This window comes from Parasteatoda tepidariorum, chromosome 3, assembly GCF_043381705.1.
Source record: "Parasteatoda tepidariorum isolate YZ-2023 chromosome 3, CAS_Ptep_4.0, whole genome shotgun sequence".
NCBI classification, from domain to species: Eukaryota; Metazoa; Arthropoda; class Arachnida; order Araneae; family Theridiidae; genus Parasteatoda; species Parasteatoda tepidariorum.
Genome location: NC_092206.1, coordinates 28,479,554 through 28,496,817, shown reverse-complemented (window position 1 = coordinate 28,496,817; position 17,264 = coordinate 28,479,554). Strand labels below are relative to the sequence as shown.

Here is a 17,264-nt window from a genome sequence, read left to right as displayed (position 1 = left end):
AGTGTGTAGTTTAATTAAAACTATAAGAATTATAAGTTTTCACAGTACGCTGATATTTTGTTCCTAAATGAACAAGAGAAATTGCGTCTGATTAAAAATTGATTTTCGAAATAAACGTGCCTCGCAACCCCCAATTTAACCTTTTATTGATATAAACAATATTTTAAATATGTTGGTGAAAAAAAAAGCTCTGACTTCAATTGAAACATTTAAAAATTTAATAAATTTTATACATTTGTACAAAAAACAACAACATCACAATTTAAATTCGGTGACGCCTCACGCGACATTTTCTAAAGATCGTAAAAACAAGACATAATGTCAAACAAACACAAACTCCTAACCCAAAACCAATAATCCACCAATAAAGTTTAAAATTGTCTCTTGGCAACAGGCATAAGGTAGTATCTTCATCTGCAGTAACGCCTATACCAGGACAATTGCTTACACCATTACACACTAGGTCTCTGGTTAAGCAAGCCATGGAAGTTGTGCAAAGGAAATCACAGTCTTTGCCAAGTGACATTAAACTATCAGGACTCGTCCTTGTTGGTAGCATTTGAAGTTGCGTCCACCTGACTGTAAAGTTAGATGTCTTTTCGGACATGCGCAAACTGACGGTGACGTCTGATTCGAAGATGTCTTCTTTGTGAAGAAGAACCTCTTGAACCTCATCGCTCGGGCAGAGAACTATGCTGCTTACAATGGCATGGTCAGTACTGCAGTTGCCTTCCTCGGCTAAACTCTCCACTTTTAAAAGAACATCCATTCTGTGGAAGATCGGGATCTTCCACTGGCAGAAAATAGGACCATCTAGGCATTGTCCATCTGGACAGTTTCCTATTGTCGGTATGAGTGGTGGGAAAGTGAGTATACCTTGTATATCTAGTTCCAGACGTTCGGCTCCACATCTGGATTCGGAATAGAAAATGTAACTTCCGTTGACCACATGTTTTTGTGGAAGTTTCTTATCCCACGCAGATTCAGCATGTAATGATAAATGCATCAATGGACCCAAAGAAATCAGAGTATGACTTTTATGAGTAGAAACCTAAAGATAAATTACACTATAAATAATATACTAAAAATAAACTGGACTAAAAAAAACTAGACTAATAAGACTATAACTAGCATTAATGTACAAATAAATGCAATGTCTAAGAGAAAATTCATTTGATAAGGAATTGGAGATACGTTGAAAATTTATTTAAATTTTTGCACAAAATTTTATTGTTTTATTTTAACAATTGCCTATGAAAAAGTTATTGATTTATCAGTTATTTATTAAACACTTAATTTATGTAAACGTTTTTAGTTGCAAATCACACAAATGAGAATTGGACATAAGTTAAAAAATTTGTTATAATTTTAAAATTTAAAAAAATTTAAGTATTGTTATTCCTATTAAAAGAAAAAATATTTAATAAAAGAATAAAGAGTTTTTAATTTCTAAATTACATTTTAAGTTATTCAAAATGGAATTAAAAAAAATATTTTGCGTTTAAACAATTTGTATTCTATTTATTAAATGTTTTGTAATAATTTAATTACATGAAAGTACTAAATTTATAGTCACTTTAAAATCCTAATTATTACACGTGTACATATCTGAACTAAATAATTGCATTAGTTACACATATATTCAAGGAAATTGAAATATACATTGATAATTTATTACATATTTTCATTACCGTCAGTTCATCTCAAAATTAATGAATGATATTTTTCTACTATATTTTTTTAACGCTTATGAAAAATGCAATTAAGTTTTTGTGACTGCTTGTTTTTCTTAACAGTTTTTAAAAATGAAACAAACTTAAGGTATGAGATTAAAAAATAGCGTATGAACGATACCTATTTTATCAGTTCTGTTAATGATGCGAAAACAGAATTATCTTAAAAGAATTTCTGCATTTTGCAAACATTTTTGTTTCGATAAAAACAACGATTTAGGCTGGTATGTAAGGAATAATCTCTCTTAATTCCAGCTTTATTTAGTTTTATTTCAATATCTGCTAAAAGTTCATGCTTTAATAATTTACTTAAAAAAGTAATATTAAAAAAATATGAAATGAACTAATGCGAATACTTTCTTACTTAGAAAATTTAAAATTTAATCGTTAATCTTATTCAATTTTATAATTTTCTACAATCACTCTAATTTTTATTCAACAACTCTAATTCTTTATAAAATACTATCATTTTTTTAAGCACTATATTTTATTATCACTTGGATAAATTTATAATCCAGTTGTTAATTCTTATTGAACTCTTAGTCTTATTTCAGTCTTAATCTTATTCAAATTTAATTATTGCTCAACTATTCTCATTTTTATTCAACTATTCTAATTCATCCTAAAATATTATCGTTATTCAAGTATCTTTATTTGTTCTTATTTGTAAGAATCGTCGACAATAGATGGCGCTGCGAGATACAAAAAAACTTAAGGGAAAACAAAGAAGCGAGAGGGGGTTCTCTAGCTTGGTGAGAGAAGAGTGGAAAGTTCTATGATGGAGTGCGAAGTTTCATCGATTATGTGATTAATTACTATTATTTTCTATATACTTCATGTTTGTGCCGTGGCATAAGTATGCATCTAAATAAAATCGTTTATGCCAAGAAAGGTTTATGGTGAAATCATTTCACATTGAAAAATCTGAAAAAGAACCTGCGAAATATTACTTTATTCATCACTGGAATAAAGTTATAATCTAATTGCTAATTCGTATTTAAATCTTATTCTTAATCAAGCCTTATCTTCTGCAACTCTTATAATTTTTCAACGATTCTTATTTTTACTCAACTATTCTAATTTTTATTTTTTTTTAAACATATTCAACAATTCTAATTCTTTATAAAATACTTTCAGTTTTTAAGCAACTTTATTTATTCTTTCTCATCACTTGGATAAATTTATAATTAAATTGTTAACTCTTACTCAATTTTTATTCTTATTCTAGTCCAAATCTTATTCAATCCATATCAATACTCAACTATTATCAATTTTATACAAACATTCTCATTTTTATTCAATGATTCTCTTTTTAATTCAATGATTCTCTTTTTAATTCAGCTATTCTAATTCCTTAAAAAATACTATTTCTATTCAAGTATCTCTAACTATCTCACCCATCACTTGGATGTATTTATAATCCAGTTGTTAATTCCTATTCAACTCTTATTCTTAATCAAGCTTTAATCTTTTTCAACTCTTATTATTATTTAACTATTCTTATTCAAATATTATAGCGTATATAATGATAGTTTTCCAATCTTTCTTACCTTGCAGAAACACATTTTTTCTCCAATGCCAAATAAAACTTGAAAAAACAAAGGTTCTTGTCGACATTCGGCGCAGTTGGCGGATTTCTTAAGAGAGGTGAAAATGACGAGCCTCACTCTTCCTTGAGGTAATCGTGAGGCATCAAAAGTGTAGTTACAAGTAAGAGAAGAAATATTTGTCTCGCCAAAAGAATGTCCAGTTAATAGTCCTGTCATGCCCCCTTCTGGAGTGAATACTCTACTGCAGCTGTTGCCATTAAGGGTGTTTCTGCGAGCTACAACATTTACAGGCCGAACCTCAAATGCGTAACTGATAGAAGAGCCTTCTAAAGACCTGTAAAAAAACACATAAAGTATTACAAAATTAAAAAGAGTATATAAAATTTAAAAAAATATAAATTTCGGTTCTGGTATTTATAAATTGTTTTTTATTAATGTCTGTATCGTTGGAGAAATTTGTTTAAAGCAGCACGTTTGTCATATAGGTTAAGCTAATCTAGCATCAATATAGTTTTTTCTGTGTTGTGTAGTTTGTTTTGCATTTTTTGTATTAAACTGAATTAAAACATACTTCTTTGTACTATATTTAAGCAATTACACTGTAAAAAATTCTGGCAAAATGTACCGGCATTCAGGGTGCCGGTACTTTTTATAGTAAAATCCATTTTTACCGTAAAATTTTACAGAATTTGATCCGGAAATTTTCAATAGTGTACTTTGTTTAGAGCAGTTGTGTAAAAAAGTAAAAATATTTTCATACTATACGTAGATTAATGCGCAATTAAGAAATTGTTAATAAGGTATGAATATACTATAAAGGTGGTTTAAGGGAAAAGTATCTAAATGCAATCGCGTCAGAAATACAGCAACTATAGCAACACAACCATTCAGGGTTATACAGGAAGGCTAGAGAAACGTACTGCAAACTGCAACTAACTGATTAAACTGAATTTATATGAGATCATTTAAAATGAACATAAAGTTGATCTAGGAAGAATGCGTCCAGAGCAACAAGAAGTAGTATAATTTTTAGTGGCTTAAGGTTATTGTATCGTACCAATTATTTTTTCATGCCAGACAAAGTGTTGCATAAATGTTATACCTTCTCGTAACTCTTTAATCATATCGAATTATTTCATCAACATCAGTGATAAATTCACGGGAAATCATGGCGTTTCTTGTACTTGGTCTTGAATTTGATACTGATGTACACTCTTCACAAAACTTTTCGGGTTCTCAGTCCCAGTTTCTTTTCTCATGTATAATTTCTGTTAAGCCGATTTCTATTTCGTCTTTACATTCTTTCTGTGCAACGTGTATACAAACTAATTTTCTTTTAATAATTTGTGTTGAATTTTACTCTATATTGTAGTGTGAAAATATTTTTACTGACTCTTACGTGTATCATGTTTTACTGTAATTATAAATTTTACTGCTACTGAATGCAAAAAAAGTGGAGGCGGCTACTTTGAACCAAGAAGTGAACCACTGGCCACTGGAGTGTTACATAATTTCCTAATTTTGCTGAATAGAATGTACTTTCAAGCAAATTGATTGCTTAATTGGACGCAATCTGTGGCACACTTCAATTTCATTAATTTCTAACCCAAATGCGTAGCTCTGCTATTGCTAATATATTTTTTATTTCTCGATTTGAAATCGGTGTCAAATTTATTTTAAGGCAACCATTACCTCATTTCAAATAACTTTAGTACTAAAAAAAAAAAAAACCTTTAAAATATTTAAACTTTTCAAATGAACCGTTTTAATACGTTTTTTTTAAATGTTTGAACATTTAAAATATTCTGCTATAGTTAGTTTGGTATTTTTCAACAAAAAATAACACAATTACGATTTTAGAAAAAACAAATTGGTTTTTCCTTGTCTTACCCCATTTTGCTGGAGAATTCTACAAAAAGTCCTGGTCCTGTTGTCTCATACACAGATTTCGGTTGTTCGGTTCGTGGTTTATTAATGTCACACAATTTCGATATGATTTTGGAAGGATCGTTTAACGAACTATCGTAGAGCTTAAGAGACTCGTTGCATAACGTGACCCGCTCCATGCGGAAAAACTCAAAAGTCAATTTCAGAACCTCGTCATCTGGAGCCACGAATCTGAAAGTTAAAAAATAATTTCTTAAAACAAGTACTAAAGGTAAGGAAATATTTAAAGTCTTGAATTTCATTAATTATGTTCTAAGTATTTTTTTTAAAATTAAAACAAAAATGTATTAAAATAGTTGAGTTCGTTGTTACAAGGCAATCAAAATTTTCTTCACGAAATCAGATTATTTTTTTGAGAAATTGTTAAGTGTTGTAGGTATTAGAAAAGATATTTTAGAAAATTTATATAAATTTCTGCTGCATGTAAATGAAGTTAAGCAACGTGAAAAAAGTAAAAATAATGCATTAAAAGCATACAAAGTTTTGATTCTGTAAAGAAAAACTTTTTTTCGTGCTCACAAAATGAAGAAGGGAAACACGGAGATGTAGAAAGAAATTACAAACAAGATACAACAAGGAAAGGAAAGCCAGTTGAACAGTAGGATAATGAGAGGTTAGTGGCTAGTGGCTGTACACTGTTGAATGATTTTAGCAGTCCTAAAAAGAGATACAGAGCAATTCAGCTAAGTAGGACTACGGAAGGTCATTTAATATCCAGATATTAAATTCAAGATACTAAAAGACAACGATACATTTTAAATTATAATATAAGGAAAAATAGGTGCAGCTTTAAAAAGATGTTAAATTGAATTAGGTTGTCATTGAAGTTGAACCCCTAGAGCTATATAGTCAATTTTAAGATGGTTTAAGCACATTAGCACCGTAGTATAAATGCTGCAGTTAATTTTAACGATATGGTTTTAATAAAGCCATACCGTATTACATGTCACTGGTATCAACGATATGGTTATAATATACTATAGGGGAGAGTGGGGTCAATTGTAACAGGGTACGATTGTAACAGAGCAAATATTTCGAGAGTCGGGTTCTCGATTCGGTTCCTACGTGGCGCACAAAGTGTATTTAATAAATCTACATGTACACCCCTGCTGGCAACAATTTTTATGTACTTTTGAAGGAGTTACATCACAAAAGATATTTTCACGCTACGTAAGTACTTTTTTTGGTATTAGAATATTATATTGTAACAAAGTAATTTTGTTTAAACAAATAAAAATTATTAACCGAATATGTAAGTGGACACCTTAATTAACATTTCAATAAAAAAAAATTAGTTTTGTTAATTAACTAGCATTGTTTTTAACAAATGAAGCTGAAATGGCGTCTTGGGGACGATTGTAACAATAAGTAAAGGGACGATTGTAACAGCTGAAAATAAATAATCTTATGTTTACAAACCATTACTTAACTCTTTAAGAACCACCAATAGTTTCCTATATCATTTATATTATGTTGCATGTGCATTATTTTATTTGTCACCTTTCACAGCATAAATTAAAATTTTTAACCCCTTAAAGTTAAAAGTTTAACCCTTTAGGTCTCTGCTCATTATTATTTTTACTCCTAAAATATCACTACTATTTTGATCAATAAAAAAATATATCACAACTATGATAATATGTATAATTAACTATGTTTTAGTTGAATTTATGAACTGTTACAATTGACCCCGTAAGTGGGGACAATTGTAACAAGTGCACGACTGTCAAAAATTGTTAATAACTAATATAATAACATTTAAAATAAGGTATTTATTTTTTTTTCTAGTAGAGGATAGTCTACTTTACTCGTCTGTCAATTAATACTAATAATATATTGGATTTTTTGTTAGTTAAAAATAGTTAAGCAAAAAATGTTACAATTGACCCCACTCTCCCCTATATTATGAAAAATTATTCCCAGAGGTAATTATAGATTATTTTTATTAACAAATGCACAGTAATATTTGGCAGTTAATGGTAATTATAAATTAACCATAAACTAACTTGTAAGTGCAAGTTGTGTTTACTGGATACCAAGAACGTAGATGGCCAAATGTAGCAACATCTCCCGATCTCATGTACTTTGTAATTGAGCAAGTTCCGTTGCTGTCTAACTTAGGATACTGATGTTCTGTTTCGCTTTCACCATGAATGCTTTCGGCCTTAAAGTGGAATCCTTTGTTGAGTAGTGGCCCAGCAGCGGATGTTCCGAATTCGACCAGCATTTCTGAACCTGAAGCTACAATCTGAGACTTTAGTCTGCCACGACCTGCGAAAAAAATATAAATTTGTTTAACATGAGACAACAAATATTAGCAGGCTACGTTCACAAAAGGTTCACCATGTAATTTAGAATTAAATACATTTAAAATAGAAAAAAAGAAATGTTGCAAATTTTGTGTGTTTGTAGAAACAATGTTTTTTTTTTAAATTTTGGGGTAATTTGTAATTTAGAACATATTCTTAAGAAAAATATCGTTGGTATCTATAGGAGAAAGTTTCTAGAACAGCATCCTCTTATAAACTCATGACATTATCAGAACTGTGAATGTAAATGTATACAGAAATCTTCAAATTTCAGCCACCCAGTCGCCACTGTAGTAGAAAAAGCGCAATTGACGCACATTTATTTTTATAAAATTTAAAATATAGGAAAAAGTTGTTTGCGCTAATTTTCACTCCATAACGCGTAAGCTCCAAAAATGGTCTCATCTCCTGAAAATTTTGTATTTTTGTAGACAAAACTCGATATTTGTAATTAAAAACGCTGTTTGTAACATTTTAGAGCTTACATGCTCTATATTTATTTATATCTACATAAAGGTGGTACAATTTTATAAAATTTATTTACTTCAATTTAACTATTGGAAATTTATTTATCTTATATTTGATAAATACTGATGAAAAAAACTTATCGTTTTAAAAAATATAATTTTTTAAATATAGATATCTTTCAAAATATAATATTTCAATATATTTCGTTAAGATTTCAAATAAAATTTATGCCACTTTAATAAAATGGAACTAGTATTAATAAAATAAAAACTATTATTAAAATCTTAAAAAAAAGTTTTTGTTAGTGATGTAAAAACTAGCCTTTTTGTACATAGTTTCTTTTCTGTTTCTGTACAGCAAATTAATGCATTTTAATGCATTTCATAAGTACTTAAAATAAAATTCATGCTACTTTAAAATAAAATTATCATAATAATCTTTAAAAACAGTTTATTGTTTTTATTTACATAGTAATGGTATAGCCTGGTCGACAGGGTACTAAACTCAAGTTTGTGTAAACTGGAGTTCAAATCCAGCCGTCCGAAGATTCCCCGTGCAGTAAGGGGTGACTGGCGCACGTTGAATCTGTCGGGTCACTAAGTTCTTCATGTTCCCATAACAAATCAATACCTCTGGGGGTACTGATTTGGAGATTAATCGTTCTCTGGTTCAGGTCAAAATTACTATCTGTGGATGGATATATGAATCGCACCCCTACTACTTTAATGGCTAACGATACCAACAACATTTACATAGTAATACACACACTTTATTAAATCATTCATTTCAATTTCATTTGCAAAATAATTAGAAGACCCAGCTTCTATAGCCTGGTTAGTAGGACACTGGGCTCATGTCCAAGAATTCGTGGGTAAGATCTCCGCCGGCCGAAGAGCCCCCGTGTAGTAAATGGTGACTGATGCACGTTAAATCTGTCGAGTCGCAAAGCCATCCATGTTCTCATCACAAATCAATACCTCTGGGGGTACTGATCCAGGAGTTTCCTTGTCTTCTGGATTGGGTTAAAAATTGCAAGGCTACGGAGTTGAGCATTGGTTGTCGTAAACCCAAAAGATTAGGTCGGTTGTTCAACCACGGATAAAATAGTAAAAAAAAATACCTAGCTTCTTCATATTACATTTTAATACGCAGTGTTTTTTCTGTAGTTAGTTATAGATATACAATATAACACACATAGCAGGAGTTATTTTTATCCATAATATTTTAAAGGGTGACATATTTTGTAAGAACTGCTTTTTTCAAAATGTTTACTTACCACATAAAGTAACGATAAGAGGACTATCTTCTGAAGTTCCATCATATATTTTGACGTAATCAAAAGGGCATTCTGAGTTATTTTTCGTCACAGGTCTGGGAAAGCATAAAAGTAGATTGTCACATCGCAAACCATCCACATCGAAAGAGTTCATGTCCAAGGCAACAAGACTGCGTGTCACACTCAAGGTATAACGGCAGCGTAGGTTTCTAAAAAGATTAAAGAATCACACTTTAAAAAGAATTCTTCTCGTTTAAACTAAAAATATAGCGTGAGAGAAAAAATATTTGAAAGTTATGTAGCATTAAAGTATTAGTGTATAGTATTAATAAAATGCATATCATGAGAAATAAAATTTTAAAGAAATTTTAAAATTGTATAGATTGTTATCCATTTAATTTATCGATGGATAACAATCTATTGATAAATCAAGATTGAAGTTGTATGGTATCGTTTAGTGCATGAAAATTTATTTAACGATGCTAAAAAAAGTCTAATTAATTGTTTAGTTTGACTTTTTGTTAACATCACAATAAGACTACATTAATGAAATATCAATGGGATTAATCCTTTAAGCTTAAGCTTTGTTTCTTAGGATGTATGCTTTTGGTAGACGAGAACGTTTCGATTATGTCTTGTGACGAAAAAATTGTCTGTTACTGAAAGTCATCAGAGATATAGTTTTAAAAGATACAAGGAAAGAAAATATCATTAGAGAGATTTTGCATTACATTACCATTTCCCGTTATCTCTAACACTAAAGCGATTTGAGCTTCAACTGTCAATCGCAGAATCACTAAGGAAAGGAAATAAGGGGAATAAAGGAAAAGGGTATAATAATAAGGAGATAAGGTTAGCGTATACTTGCCGTAAGAAAAACGCTATTCAAAATCTCTCTATTGCCTGCTCAAGAACAACTAATTTTCTTTTCTTTGGAGGATACATAGATAAAATAAATAAATGCCGAAAATATTTCGTTAACAAATTATAAATTTATTTTCCTGAATACTTTTTTGAACGAAAAGTTGAAATAAGTGGAGATCTCTCCTGAAAAGGTGAATTGTGTAATTAAATGAAAATGACTTTTAATTCATTAAAACTTTGGATTTTGTATTTTGAAATTGAAAGAAGTTTTTCACCGTGACAATGTAATTTCCTTGTTTAAAGTATCCAGTGCATTTAATATTTGCATTTCTTATAGTCCGCCAAACTCAAACCGCGTTTCTAAGCGAATGAGGTGAATGTTTCTAAATATGAAGGTGAATGTTTCATATTTAGAAACATTCTAGGTGAATGTTTTTCTAGGTTTCTAGGTGAATGTTTTTAAATATGAAGTTTAAATTTGATGTTACATAATGGATAAAATTGAAATTAGGATAAAAATTTTACGGTCTTCATTAATATGGTAGAAAGATAAAGTTGTTACTTCAATAAACAGTTCAAATTTGATTGCTGTTTAACAACAAATCACGATGGAATTAAACTTCTGTATCTTCCCAATTTTGTGAATCATCTATACGAGTACATGAGCTCATGACATCGGAGGAAAAAAGAATTAAAAAAAAGAAAACCATTAGAAACCAACGAAATTTGTAATCTATTTCTATTATGTAGTCATGCACCGCCACTCCAGTGGTATAGTTAGTTAAGAGGTCGCTTACACCATTGGTTAGAGAGCTGATGTAAGTGAGTTCGATCCGGGTGGCTGATGAAACAACCACCTTGTATAAGCGGCAAGGTACACGATAAATCTGCAGCTGCTGAAAGTCCTCTCATTGGTTGCGTGTGGGGGGAATTCGGAGTGTGGGATATCAGCTCAGACACCTTCCACGTCGCTTGACCAAGATCAAAATTACGTGACATTCCTACCATGGCCGTTAGGAGATTGAGCCCTAAAAATGGGGATAGATGCATTGGCGTTGGGTCATGATGATGATGTAGTCATGCCACCTTGCGTATTATTATCCAAAAGCGTTTAAAACCATAATTCACATCAACTCCCTCGAAAATATCCGTCATATTGAGGACGAAACTTTGGTTGGGTTCTTAGAGTGCTTAGATTTTGGTGATGGTGTTGGAAAATTACAACTCTCTCCTGATGAAATTGGACGAGAATTTTGTAAATCTTAAACTTGAATTCCATTGCTAACGTGAGCAAAAATAAATAAATGAAAGTTGCTATTTAAGTTCATCATGCAAATATACCTGCTGTTTTGTTCTCTTTCTGATTAAGCTTTTTTTGTGTTATAAGTAATATAGCAATTAAATTTACACTTACGAAAAATATTTAAATTTTGTAAGCACTTATTGTTTTTAAAAATTATAATAAGTTATACTTTATTGTTAAAACTTTTATCGATTCATTTAAATCATTAATATATAGTGGTGGTAAAAACCTTTATAAATCACCTTTGTTAAAGCAAGATAAATATATAGATAACATTTTAAAAATAAAAAGGAAATCTTTCGACAAAATCTTTAAATTTAGCAGCCATCTGCATGCCAGAAGGCTTCGATTGTTTCACGACAAAAGAAAATAAGGGATTTAAAATTTTTGTTGTTTTATTTCTCTCCTTGCTTTTAAAAAGATGATGCCAGAAAAAAGTTGTAATAATTAGATTATAATAATTACATGGGCTCCGAGATATTTTCATAATTGGATAGAGTTTTTTTTTGATTCCATCCAAATTATCAATTTCCTCCACAAGTAAATGCTTCAGTAAATGTTCGTAAATCCTATGCAAATAAATAGTATTTATAGATTCTCCATTCTAACAACTTTTTCAATTTAAAAAGAAATAAAACATAAGAGGCTGAAAGAAAAGAAGATGTAAAGCCATTAAAAATTATCGGAATGGCTTCTTTGTATTTCATAAATTGAATTGTTTATTGTTTGTTTTATGCATAATCAACTTTTTATGAGGCTGTATAAAAATAATGTTACTTTGTTGTGTACTTTTTATTTAGAAGTACGAACGGAATCTTAAAATTTAATGGCCAATTACAAATCGTTGTTTCCTTACACTAGATATAAGATCACTTTTCTATGTTCATCTTTAATAATTTCAATTCAGGAATGTTAACATTTATTTTATAGGATGAAATTGGAGATTTAAACTTAAAAAAGTTTTTTTTTTAATGTTTGTTTATTTCTAAAAATTGAACTTGATTCTTGTATGCATATTATTACAAATTTCGCAGAAAAGAAACATTTGAAACGCATCGTTATTCTTTGTTTTCTATTAAATATTAAGATTTAAAAAATATTTTTTTATTTTTTATAATTAAATAAATTGCATGTAGTCATTAACAGATTTCTATGTTTCTAACACATTAAAATTTTTTTGTTTAAATTTTACTACCTAAATTTTCCGAAAATGTCTTTTTTTACTATTATTTTTTGTTACTGTTTTTTGTATAAATTTATTTATTGATTTTCGTATACATATTTAGATTACTTTATGTATTGCAACTTGAAAAATTTTTCTCAAATTCTACATTTAAAAAAGCTTTTAAAAAATAAAGTGCTTTTTTTGTGCTCAAAGTTATAAGAAACTGTATTGCGGAGAGTAGGGTAAGAGCTAGTAGTGGGTTTAGATCTGGTACTTGAATTGTGTACTTCTGTTTCCTAGAGGACAAACTGTGAATTGCTAAACTATGAAACTATGGGGACCAGATTTCTCAGATTTTTTTTCATAATAAAAACGACTTTTGAATAGTATTTATATTAAAAAGTAATTTTATAAGGTGAATATCCTCTGGGAGAATTTGAACCAAAAAAAATAAAGTCAAATTAATTAGTGAAGAAATATTATTTTCTAATAAGGATGCTAGAATTTCCCATAAAATAATACACAAAAGGAAAAGAAAGAAACTTGCGCTTGCAGTATTATTTTTGACTATATTAGTGGCGTTTGCTTTTCTCTGAAAAGAGAAAAAAAACTTAGAAACTTATAATTATTCCATTAACTAGGAAAGCATTATAAATATTCATTTCATTTATTGGAAAATTCTAATGCATTCTTTCACAGTTGCTGAAACTTATCTATTATCATAAAGAACTAAAATAAAGAAGTTCGTTGGAAATTTGATTAGATTACCAAAATGAATGATGATGTAGTTTAAAAAAAAAGATAAGTCAAAAGTTTAAAAATTATTTTTTTAAAATTAAAAGTAAAGTTGGTAGTTTAATGAGGTAAACTTTTCAACTTTTAGAGAGGTAAAAACGTTAATAAATTCTCCAGTTCCTGATAATGATGATATGGTGTTGAAGTAGCTGTATTATTTATTTAGAAGAAATTTTAATTTCACACTGCTGTTTATTTTCAGTAACTCATGTGTTTTGAATTGTTTCCTAATGAATATTTATATTTATTTATTTATTTGAAATTGTGACTTATGATCGATTACCTAGTTCAGTAATTTTCCGATCTTAAAAAGTCTAAATATGTATTAGGGCGAACAGAANTTGCTGACCATGTATTTTACTTGTCTCTATGTCGTTCTCCGACAATCGGATCCGTTTTGTTGTTATCGTGTCGTGTAATGAAAAAGCGCCCTATTAGGGGGAACAGAAAGTAATGTCGTTTCGGCGCATTAAATATTCATTAGTCTTAAAAACCAATTCATTTTTTTCGACCCATTTCGATTCATTTTGGATCCGGCATTAAAAGGTTGTTGCTGACGAGGATGAATACATTATTGAGTAAAAAAAAAATCTTGGTAACAAATATCAAATGCACAGAAACGATATTACTTTCCGGTCCCCCTAATATATTTTTAAATATTATCACGTATAAATTGTAGCTTTTTTATAATTTTTTTATAACGTATGCTTTTAATTAGAATTGCTTTATTTATTATTTAGAATGTTTTTGTACTCGAAATTTCAGGTGAGTAATTTTGTATGACTTGCTTATTTACGTGGTTAACGAAAGATTCGGAAAAACTTTCTTTGTCATAATAAATTAAATCACACGTTAAGCTTGATAAATGAAAATCTTGAGTTTTTTCCCTTTCTTTAATAGATTTAATGAAAAAAAAAGATTCAATAGAGTAATAATATTGCAATTCTTCGAAATGTTCTGTTGTAAAATGTTCTGTTGTAACTAATGGCTCTTAAACTCATTGGTTATTTTTTACTACAGATGTACTAAGACTGTAGGATTAATTTCTAACAGCAATTAATTTATTGTATTAGTCATATGCTTACTCAGTGCATCGAATGTAAAATTTAACTTTTGACTCCCAAGATTAAACTCTATTTCGCCTTCTTGAATTATGAATCTAATGTTAAATGCCATGTTTATAAATGAACATTAATGGTAATTATAATCATTAGTAAACATTAATTATAATTATAATAATTAGTAAGCATATTTTCTGCGAAATATTTAAAAAAAATTCCTAACCTCTTTTTTTGAGTTTATAATTGTTGGTTTTGCTTTCGTAATATTGAACCAATCTTTTACGTGCCACTAACATACTCACAAGAAATATATTTTGAAATTTTATTTTTATTAAGAAAGAGCTTTGCAAAAATAAGAAAAATATAAAATAAAAATTCATACACAAATATACATTTAAGTTTGTTTACATTTATATTTGTGTAAATGAAATGTTTCTTTTGAAATATATGAGGTTTTTCAAGAATATACAGAAGAAGTTGTTATTAACATTTTAAATATATATTTTTATACTTGTTAGTCATTATGTTATATGCGTTACGTTCCGTAAAGACAGTCCTTAACATGTTTTTTTAGGATATTTACTAAAGAAGAAAGTATATACATTGAAGGTTGCAAATGAATACGCTGTGAAAAAGGGTTTTTCAAAATTGAACAAAAATATGTTAAAATATCCTCGAAACAAACATACTGGAACATGAAGACCCCATGTACTTAAAGTTGAAACAGCATATACTTATTAATGAGCAAAATGGGCAGTCTAAAAAGTGATTCAGTGGAAGTTATGTGTGAGAGAGATGTTTGTTAGCTGCCAGAAAGATTCGAACCACCATAGTTCTACACCTCAATCCTGGGACTGTTAGGAAGCCTTTTTTTAGTCCGCAATGACGCATCATAACTTACTAATTTTCAATTTCATCAGTACAGAAGGTAGCAATTTATAAAATATGATCCTAATAGCTTAGTCAGGAGCTTTTTGCTTACACTGTTAGAAATTTCTCGGAAAAAATGGTTAAATAACAATTTAATGAATGGTTACTTCACCATATTTAATCAAAACAGTCAAATAACCATAATTAAAATGGTAATCAAACTGTTAAGTTTGAGAAAAACTGTTCATTAACTGCTTTCACCTAATACGGTTAAACAACCAGAATTTTATCGCACCAATTGGAACGACCTCATGAAGCTAATTAGTTCTTTGCATATGAGAGCATATCATAGCCGAGCAGGCTTATCTGTCAATCTCCTGCCCGGCAGAACTGGAGTTCGAGTCCTAGTGTTGACACTACAGTATTTCCTTCAACACGTGAAGAATTTCCAATGTCCAGCACTCTCCAATGCCCATTACCTTACGAAAATCCGAGCTCCTATGTCTAGTTAAACAACTAACTTTTTTTTAACGTTTTTGAAAAATGTTAGTCGTAAATGGTTAAAAAACCATATAGTTTTGTATTCATGGTTTTATGACCATACTCTTTGTAAATGGTTTCAAAACCATAAAGGAAAAAAATGTTCGTTACCGTAAACTTTACGGCTAATCGGATGGACAGACAGCTGCCAGTTATTTTACCGTAATTTTAGAATGGAAGTTTTAACAGTGTATTTTGCTATATCTCAAAAAAAAGTTTGAGCGAATAGAATGCATGTCATGATATGTCACTGCGGAGGCCACAATGTAACGCTTTCTAACTCTCCCTGGATTGAGGTGTATAACTATGTTGGTTAGATCGTCCTTCTATGAACTCGAAGGCTCTTGGTTCGAATTCTGAGGCCAGTCAACGAACTCTCACACATTTCTCCCTCTACATCACTTTTAAGATTATGCAGTTTGCATAGAAATGTGTACATGCTGTTTAAATTTTAAATACATTGGATCTTCAAATTCAATTATATTTTTTATGGAGCTATTTCGACACCTTTTTACTCAGTTTTGAGAAACCACTTTATTCAGTGTATTAACCCGAGAAAAAAACAAACAAAAACGATATGGAAATTTGACCAATTCAATGCAAGAAGGCAGATGTAATAAATATCGAAGCATGCCAAATGGGAGGCTGAAACTTGATAATCGTTTTCCAACTTCTATATGTTTCTATCCCTAATCAAAACTTGTCTTGCTGTTTATTATTTTCGCCTTCCTGGATAGTGGTTTGTCAATTTCGAAAGCATTTTTGTTTCTTCCTCAGTCAAATATTGATTTGCGACCTTCAATGTACATATTTTGTTTTGTTTGTATTTTTTACAAAATATATTAAGGGAGGTCTATGTAGAGCACCTTGTATTTAAAAGAGTTAAGAGTAGAAAAAAATGAACATTTTAAAGAGGGAAATAAGAAACATTTTATCAAAAACTGACGAATGCGTAAATAATTTCGTAAGTGAAAATAAAATTATTCAAAGGCCAATTATTCAATTTGAAAATAAAATTATTCAAAATATTGTCTTATTAATTTCTGTTAGTTAAAGAACTAAGAAGAGTTAGTTAACTTTTCTATCAGGCTGTGAATTGTAAATCCAGTTTATTTAAACTCCCTTAAGGTCATATCAAGCTCATTTGAGCTTAAAGCAATCAGTAAGTTCAAAGTTCACCATTTGTCTAAAACATTAATTTTTTTGCGGCTCCCATTATGAAGATTGTTTTTTTTATTGCGATTATGTTGACTATTCTTTTTTTATTATGTTAACAATTTCTTCAAAAAACATGATAAAGACATTGTTTGAAAAGGTACTAAATGTTTGTGTTCATTGTTTGAAAAAGTAAAACGCTTTTCCTATTATTTGGAAATAAGAGTT

At 29.7% G+C, this 17,264-nt stretch overlaps 1 protein-coding gene across 2 annotated transcripts in view; it reads right to left on the bottom strand.

Moving 5' to 3' along the window:
* Positions 1-200: 200 nt before the first annotated feature.
* Positions 201-17,264, bottom strand: part of LOC107450867 (uncharacterized) — a 40,475-nt gene continuing 23,411 nt past the window's right edge. For both annotated transcript variants that reach the window (XM_016066789.4, XM_016066790.3), the window contains exons 4-8: positions 9,284-9,492; positions 7,237-7,501; positions 5,174-5,401; positions 3,284-3,617; positions 201-1,051 (exon numbers count right to left, since the gene is read on the bottom strand). In XM_016066789.4, the coding sequence (XP_015922275.2) occupies positions 263-1,051; positions 3,284-3,617; positions 5,174-5,401; positions 7,237-7,501; positions 9,284-9,492 (1,825 nt within the window). In that variant the 3' untranslated portion in view covers positions 201-262. The remainder of the gene's footprint in view (positions 1,052-3,283; positions 3,618-5,173; positions 5,402-7,236; positions 7,502-9,283; positions 9,493-17,264) is intronic.